Here is an 8,810-nt window from a genome sequence, read left to right as displayed (position 1 = left end):
CCGAAGGCTCTCTATAGTTTAAAACTGACTTAGTGTGTGGCACACAGAATATTCGTTCAACGGAAAATGTATTAAGATCCGTGTTAACAGAAAATGTTCCAAGAATATCCTTGTACACCTAAACAGAATTCTCTGCTTTCATACAATATTTATGAGGAATCAACTATGAATGGGCATTTTAATGGGAAATTTATCCTGGGGAAAAGATTAAATGGGCGAATGATATCGGTAATGAGAATGTTCCTCCTAATATTTGAATTTTTTAAAATGTTTTGTGGAAAGATAATTTTTAGTATAAAAATTTATTATGTTTTAAAATGTATTTTAGTATAACATTTATTATCTTTTAAAATGTATTTACTTGAACTTTTTTCCATGTTAAAATTGGTGTTATATAACTGATAAGGGAAAGCACAGATTAGGGTGCATATGTTCATAAAGCAAAATAGATGTTTCTTCGGGGAAGTGTAGTACAGAGATGAAAAGGGCTTGGTCTGTATTCCAGTTGTGGCTCTGTACCCCATTTCCTCATTTCTTTGTTGTAAAATGGGAATAATATAATCTCTATTTTAAAGTTATAAGAATTAAATAATTTGGTACAAATAAATTTCTCATAACTGTTTGTCTAGGGGCTGGCAGTGTGACGCAATAGTAAAGCACTTGCCTTGCATGTGTCCTGAATTCAGTCTCTAGTACAGCTGCTCAGAAAAACAGTTAATAGTAAATATTCAACCTTACCTTAAGGCCATTATGTAATATAGGTTTCTATTGCTGTGCTAAAACACCATGAACCCATCACCAAAAGCAACTTGGAAGAGAAAGGGTTTATTTCAGCTCTCATGTCCAGATCACAATCCTTCCCTCACTGAGGGAAGTTGTAGCAGGAAATCAGGGGGAGAACCAGGAGGCAGGAGCTGCTGCAGAAGCCAGGAAAGAGTGCTGCTTACTGGCTTGCTCCTCAGGACTTGCCCAGCCTGCTTTCTGAGACCATCCAGAACCACCTGCCAGAGGGCACCAACCACAAAGAACTGGCCTCCTACACCGATCTCAACTGAGAAAAATGGCCACAGGCTTGCCTAGAGGCCAGGCCTAAGAAGGCATTTTCTCAGTTAAGATTCCTTCCTTTCAGATGACTAGTTTGTGTCCTGTTGTCATAAAACTAGACAACACAGCCATGAAGAAAGGTACTTAATAAAGGTTGGCTACAAACATTGGCTAGCACTGATATATTGCAATCTCTCATTGGTCTTCTCAATCTCATGAGATAGAATTGTAGCTATTCTACAGGTAAGGAAACTACGCCTTAGAATGGTTAAAGAACTCGGTCAGGACATTTGAAGTCAGATGGTTTGAGGCTTGACTTCCTAACCACAATATTCTGATGTTTTCCAGGGGAAAAAATGAAAGAATAATTATTCTGAGTTGTATAGGTGTTTATCTATTGTATATTATTCCCCCTTTTTCTATTATCTGAGCCTTTTTGTTTGTTTGTTTGTTTTGTTGTTGTTCCATTTCTATCCATTGGCTTTCCACCCCCTGGATTTCTGAGAGATTGTATGCACTGACTCCGGGCTTCAAGATCCTTGTCATTGGCCATAGGGGACCCTGGGAACCGAATTCGGGTTCGTTGCTATAAAAGGCATGTTTATAACCTCTGAGCCACATCTTCAGCCTTATCTGAGTCTTTTATGATAAGCAAAACCACCTTAATAATCAGGCATAAGTACAAAACCTTTTAAATTTGTAATGGACAAATACATAAACATATTTATAAAATTGTCAGAATTAACAAAAGCTTTGGTTTTAGTTAGGTGTACCCATTTGGAAAAGCATTCATCATCTCCTTATGAAATAAGTACTTGACAAAACCTTTTTGTTTGTTTGTTTTTTGTTTTTTGAGACAGGATTTCTCTGTGTAGCCTTGGCTGTCCTGGACTCACTTTGTAGACCAGGGTGGCCTCGAACTCACAGTGACCCGCCTGCCTCTGCCTCCCGAGTGCTGGGATTAAAGGCATGTGCCACCATTCTTGGTGACAAAACTTTTTTTTTTTTTAAAGAAAACTAGGAGCTCGGTTGATGAATGGATAAAGAAACTGTAGTACATTTACACTATGGAATACTATTCAGCTATTAAAAACAAGGAAATCCCAAAATTTGTGGACAAATGGATGGGACTAGAAATCATAATAATGAGTGAGTTAACCTAGAAGCAGAAAGACTCACATGGTATATGTTCACTTATAATTGAGCACTAGCCCAAAAGGCATGTCCCATGAAAGTCTTGACTTACCAGGAGATTGGGATAGATATGAGGATGTCCTACTGAGACTCTACGTAAGAGAAATATAGGAGATGGGGAAATAGAAGGATCCAGAGGGTCCTAGAAACCTACAAAAAGAACATCGTGATGGGTGGATCAGGGCCCAGGGGGGTCTGCTCAAACTATTGCACTAACCAAGGACAATACAAGTAGTAAACATTGAACCCATACTCTGATCTACCCAATGGACAGGACATTTTCCACAGTTATGTGGAGAGAGGGGACTGACTCTGACACGAACTCTGGTCCTCCATATCTGACCACCTCCCCTTGGTGGGGAGGCCTGATGGCGCTCAAAGAAAGAATAAGCAGGCTACCAAGATGAGACTTGATAGCCTATGACCATATAGTGGGGGAGGAGGTCCCGCTCAGTCATAGACCTAGGGGAGGGGAATAGGGTGAAAGCAGGAGGGAGGGAAGAATGAGAGCATACAAGTGATGCAATAGCAATTGAGTTGTAATCTGAATAAATTAATAAAATTAAAATTAAATAAAAAAAAGAAAACAAAGAGCTGCCTTAAATTTTCTGTTGCCATAGGATAATTCTGACAGGTTGGATGACACTGATCTGTGTTTTGGTTACTTTGTCCCCATTGTAACTGTCATGCCTTGCAATATGTAATTTTATCTCCATCTAAGCCATACTATGTGACTTGGCTCCAGAGTTTAAAGAAGCCTGTTATTTTAAATGAAAATCCCAATAGTTCTATTTAACCAGTAAAGACTCAGGAGCCAGATGCTGGAGTGAAAACCTGCTAGCTCAGAGAGGTAGAGAAAGCACCCAGTTGACCTTCCTACTTAGCTCTTGTCCTGATGAAAAAGACCTAAAAGGTTCACTAGCCCAGGAGGAAAAGGCCAAAAAACCTTAGGCCAAAGGCTTTCTTTGGCCAAGGCCAAGGAGCTGAGGAGCTCAGGAACTAAAGAACTAAAATCCAAAGAGCTAAAAGCTAAAGAGCCAAAGAGTTCCTTCTATGTCTACATGCTGTCTTAAATGCCCCTCAACGTAAAGTCTCTCCTACTCTTTAATCCCTGTCAGCTGGTTTCTTGCTCCAACTCTTGACCTAGAGTTAACTTTATTAAATCCTGTGTACTGAAAGCTCTTGGACTAAAGATGTGTTCTAGGGGGCTGGAGAGATGGCTCAGAGGTTAAAAGCACTGGCTGGTCTTCATATTATGTTACGATTCACAGCAGTAGAAAAATTAGTTATGAAGTAGCAATGAAAATAATTCATGGTTGGGGTCGCCACAACATGGGGAATTATAATAAGGGGTTGCAGCATTAGGAAAGTTGAGAACCACTGCTCTAAACCCTAGGGCAAACACATTCTTGCTCCTATATATTTATAATAGCACTGACGCATGCAGTGTTAGAATTTGCTATCATAGTTTCCCCTGATGGATTAGAGTTTTTGAAAGCATGCACTGTGTTTTAATCATCCTACCATTAGCATACAGCCATGCATAATACACAAACTGTTTATAAAATAATCTAATAAAGTATACCACAAGTGGCTACTTATTTTTAAATAACTAGAATAGTCCTTGTATTTATGTGTATGGTAACATAATCAGAAACTTGAATAATTAATTACCTTTTTGTCATTTGTGAGCCTTATGGGTTTGCTGTATTCTAATTTGTCTTTGCAGAAAGCTCGCTTCTACCATTTTATTTGATGAAAATTGTGAAGTAACCCATAGACAGCTGTGTGAGTTGCTGAAGTATGCAGTTCTGGGTAAATCGGCTGTTTCCTAAACCCAGATGTGAGATAAACTATTCATAGACCAGAGGTTTCAAACTGGTGTCTAGCGTTCCATATAAAGCTTGTTGACATTTGTTAACATATTAATAATGCAGCTTATTCATTAAAAAAAAGTAACAGCTTTCAATAATTATTTGGGAATTTCTGTATAAAAATCCAGAGTGGTGATTTCTTCAAAATACTTAAAGATCTAGTACCCATCTCTCTGCTTTCCCACCAGTCAACATCTTTGTCAAAACTGAGTAGCAGTCTTTAGATAAGGGTGTATATACCCTAGTGCCCCACTGGTATACTTACTGTATTCATTATGTCTGTACTATAATTTGATTCCCCTGATGTGGACTTGATAGAAATCACATGTTATCTTAATAATTCTGGTTAGTCTTTTACTTATAGATTAAAAAAAAAAAACAAAGAGATGGTCTTATTATTTGAATGCTTTCAGTGATATTAATGACTTATGAAAATTATATTTTTTTATGCTTGCCCTAGGGCTTCTATTGCTGAAATGAAAAACCATGACCAAAGCAACTTGGGGAGGAAAGGATTTATTGGGTTACACTTCCACATTGTAGTCCATCACAGAAGGAAGTCAGGATGGGAATTCAAAACAGGCCAGAGACCTGGAGTCACGAGCTGATGCAAAGGCTATGGAGAAATGCTGCTTACAGGCTTGCTCATATGGCTTGCTCAGGTGCTGTCTTATAGAACCCAGAATGTCCAGCCCAGGGATGGCCCCACTGACAATGGGCTGGGCCCTCCTCCATCAATCACTTATTAAGAAAATATCCTACGGCTGAATCTTATAGAAGCATTTTTCTCACTGAAATGCCCTCCTTTCAGATGATTTTAGCTTGTGTCAAGTTGACATAAAACTATTAGCACAGTACCCATCGAGAGGTTTTTAGTTGTACACATTTCCCTGAGGCAGGTTGTTTAAATTGGCTAGACTTCTTAGACTTCTTGTCAAGAAATACTGCTGTCTGTTGGGCACAGTGGCACATGCCTCTAATCTGAGGACTCAGGAGGCTGAGGCAAGCAGATCTCTGAGAGTTTGAGGCCAGCCTGGAATACATAGGGAGTTCCAGGACAACCAGGGCTATTTAGAGAATCCCAGTCTGAAAAAACAAACAACAGAAAGAAAGAATGAAAGCAAGCGAGCCTGCCGTTAGCCTGAAGCCAGCCCTCATTTGAAATGCTGGCTTAGGAGACCTACAGAATATGTTGGAGATCAGTTCTTATTTTATTTAATTTTAATTTTTATGTGCCTTAGTATGAGAATGTCAGATCTTGGAGTTACAGACAGTTGTGAGCTGCCATGTGGGTCCTGGGAATTGAACCTGGGTCCTTTGGAAGAGCAGGCAGTACTCTTAACCACTGAGCCATCTCTCCAGCGAGATCCGTTCTTATTTACAATACATTTTCAGGTGGAAGGAGAGAACCAGCTGCCACACACACACACACACAACGTAAAGTTTTAAATAGCTGTTAGTAGGACAATGGATTTATTAATTAATGCATTCCATTTCACCTGACATTCGGTTTATAACAAATATCACAAGGATTTTTATTTGAATTTTTTTGAGGTAAGGACTGTCTTCCAGTTACAGAGAGTTAGTGGTTGGTAAAACATTTCATTAATTATCAATCACTCTTTTTCATACTTGTCACTGTCTGAGAGTATCATCTTAGCTGTGTTGGTTTGCTTTTTTTCAACAGCTGGTGCCAGCTTTTATACCCAAACCATCTAGACAACATGGTGGTTTTTTATTCTGAAGGCAATGAGTCAGCTACATTTCTACTGGTTCTATTTGGAATTCAGATTTCTCCGAAAGACATTCAAACATGCAAGATAAGAAAATTTTGAATGAAGGGCTAAGTTAGAGCCTTCCATCTTTGAGGCTAGGGCATCAATCTTGGAAAATATTCCTCAACAACTTAATTAAACAACAGGAAAGATAGACAGCAGAAATACTACGGTTTTCTTTGGTTATCAAGCAAAACAGTTAATCTCCAGTTACAGTATATAGCTTCCAGGTTGATTCTATTTTATTTGTAACATGAAATTGTTATGAGTAGCAAGATTCACATAAAATCTGTTTTGTACATCTCTGAAATCATAATGTTGGGCATGGTGGTACATAAGGTAATTGTAACACTTGAAGGCTGAGAAAGAAGGATTTGAATCTAGCATGGACATAGGACCCTGTTTGAATTTGAATCCAGCATGGGCTATATTGGAAGACCCTGGTTAAAACAAGCAAGCAAAACCAAACAAAACAAAAACCTAAGGAAAAAACTAAAATTTGGGTGCCATTAGAATACTCTCTGGAGCCAGGCGTGGTGGTGCACACCCTTAATTCCAGCACTCAGGGGGCAGAGGCAGGCTGTTCAGTTCTCTGAGTTCAAGCAGAGTGAGTCCCAGACAGCCAAAGCTGCACAGAGAAACCTTGTCTCGAAAACCAAAAACCAAAACAAAACTCAAGAAAAACAAAAAACAAAAATGAAACAAAAAGGCCTATCTGGAGCTTAATAGCACCTGCCATCTACAGAGGCGGCATGTGCTCTTTTGTCTCATGGCCTGCTCTATTCTCCCTTGGCCTGTTTCCCTATATATACCTGAAGGCATTTGAATCCATGAGCAAGCCATAATCTACCTTAGTCTTGATTCTCTTTTTTCCTTTCATTTTATTGAGTACTTTTTAAATGCCTAGCCCTGTGTTAATCATACTGTTTGCATACTATAAGAGGGATTTTAATTTTATTTTTAAGAAAGTGACCAACTGGCCAAAGTTAATAGCTAATAAATTGTAGAATTGGAATTATAGCTCAGATGAGCCTATAGTTAGAGCTTTCAACCTATTCGCCCTGCTATTATCATCTGTCCTGACTACCTGATATGCTGTCCAGTGAAATAAAGAAGTAAACGTCTCTGAAAATGTTTAAGTTGTAAATTTCTCAAATGTTGATCTTACAACGTAGAGTGAGAGGAAAATCTCCAGGTGGTGATTTTATAGTAAATGTGGCTTCTTTTACTTCCTTACTCTCTTACATGTTAAGAAAATGGTTCTCATTATGGTACAAACAGTCAAAACCTAGACTTTAATGAAAGTCTGAACCAACAATGACAGTATAGACTTTTAAGAGTATTTTGTCTGTTTTCAAGCATTTTTGAAAAAACTTATTTATATCTTTTTCAGAAATTCAGCTTGCCTCCTCTGACATCGACTTTTCTATTTGATGTCATTGGGCTGCAAAAGAAAAAATCAGCTAGTGGTTTTCCTAGGACTATTGAAGGTATGACTTTCATTTTTGTTTGATGTTTGTAAAAAGATGTCATGGGTGTGGTAAAGTTTACACTTGTAAGCAACAATAACAGCAACAAAATCCTCAATTCTGATTAACTTAAACCAAAAAAAGTGTCTCTTTCTTTCTTTCTTTTTTTAAGAAAAAGCATTAAAGTAGGCCAGTATCCAATCTTCATGGCTCATTCCCTTTACTCCTATAAAGCTCTGCTCAGATACCATGTTATCAGAGAGACCATCCTGATATATAAACATGACAATGGCCATTTTCCTCACCTGTCCCGTCCAGCAGGACCAGTAATTACGGGGTCTCGAGGGGAGCCATACCTGAAAAGATGGGACAAAAAAGAGAGAGCCAAGACCAAGTAGCGCTCCTATCAAGGTCTGTTTATTGAATCAAAAGCAAAAGCTTATATGGGGTGGAGGCAGGAGCCAAGCAGGTGGGGGGGGGGGGGAGGGAGAATGCGTCCAGATGATGCCATCAGGGGAACATCCTGTGGTTCATCTTGGAACTATTCCTATCTTATCTTAGCTAACTATCTCTTGGAAAGTCCCGAGCTAACCTGCTAAACAACATCTGCAGAGGCTGAAAGGAGGAAGTTAGCTTTGCCATTAGACTCTTTTGGCCTTGAATGACCCTGGGCTGGCTCTGAACACTCACCAAGTAACACCCCTCCTCTCCTTTTATATACAGTTCTTATCTCTACTCGATGTACTATATATTTACTCATTTACTGTCCATCTTTCCAACTTGAGCTTACATCCCATAGTAAATGTTGTTGCTTGTATACATTGGCTAAAATAATGCCAATGTATATTCTATAATAATGTCAATAAGCACATAGATATTTTCTTGATTGAATTATTTTATGTTTAACATATGTTATGTTAACATTAACATTTATTTTGTATACCCTCCTAACCTTTTGACGCTGTTACTATACATATACATTGCCAATATTACTGTAATTACTGTAGAGCCTTTTCTAGTTTTTTAAAAAAGATTTATTTATTTATTATGTATACAGTCTTCTGCCTGCATGTACATCTGTACACCAGAAGAGGGCACCAGCTCTTACTATAGATGTTTATGAGCCACCATGTTGTTCTTGGGAGTTGAACTTAGGATCTTTGGAAGAACAGCCAATGCTCTTATCCTCTGAGCCATCTCTCCAGCCCCCTTTCTAGCATTTTTCTGCTCTGTTTTTCACTGGTATTGAAAGGTTGATATGATACTTTTTATATTCTGTTGCTTCCCTTCTCAGAACCTTTTATTCTCTATTATGTATTGAGTGATGGACCAAAGTTCAAACTCTTGACCCTGGCACACAAATGATGTATCACTTATTATATCTCCACTCTCAACTTGATGTTTTTTTCTTACTAAATTAACTGGAAAACCAAGTTGTTTGCATTCCTGTCTAA

At 38.4% G+C, this 8,810-nt stretch overlaps 1 protein-coding gene across 1 annotated transcript in view; it reads left to right on the top strand.

Annotated features, from left to right (window-relative positions):
• Nucleotides 1-165: 165 nt before the first annotated feature.
• The window catches only part of REXO5 (RNA exonuclease 5), a gene marked incomplete at its 5' end in the record, with an annotated part of 39,500 nt that continues 30,855 nt past the window's right edge, over nucleotides 166-8,810 (top strand). Inside the window, 7 exon segments of the mRNA XM_084803032.1 lie at nucleotides 166-228; nucleotides 3,968-3,975; nucleotides 3,977-4,067; nucleotides 4,069-4,079; nucleotides 5,800-5,845; nucleotides 5,847-5,927; nucleotides 7,281-7,377. Of these exon segments, the coding sequence (XP_084659158.1) occupies nucleotides 166-228; nucleotides 3,968-3,975; nucleotides 3,977-4,067; nucleotides 4,069-4,079; nucleotides 5,800-5,845; nucleotides 5,847-5,927; nucleotides 7,281-7,377 (397 nt within the window).

Source organism: Acomys minous (genome assembly GCF_964271855.1).
Source record: "Acomys minous genome assembly, chromosome: 2".
In the NCBI taxonomy this organism is placed as follows: Eukaryota; Metazoa; Chordata; class Mammalia; order Rodentia; family Muridae; genus Acomys; species Acomys minous.
This window is presented reverse-complemented; position numbering and strand designations above follow the sequence as displayed.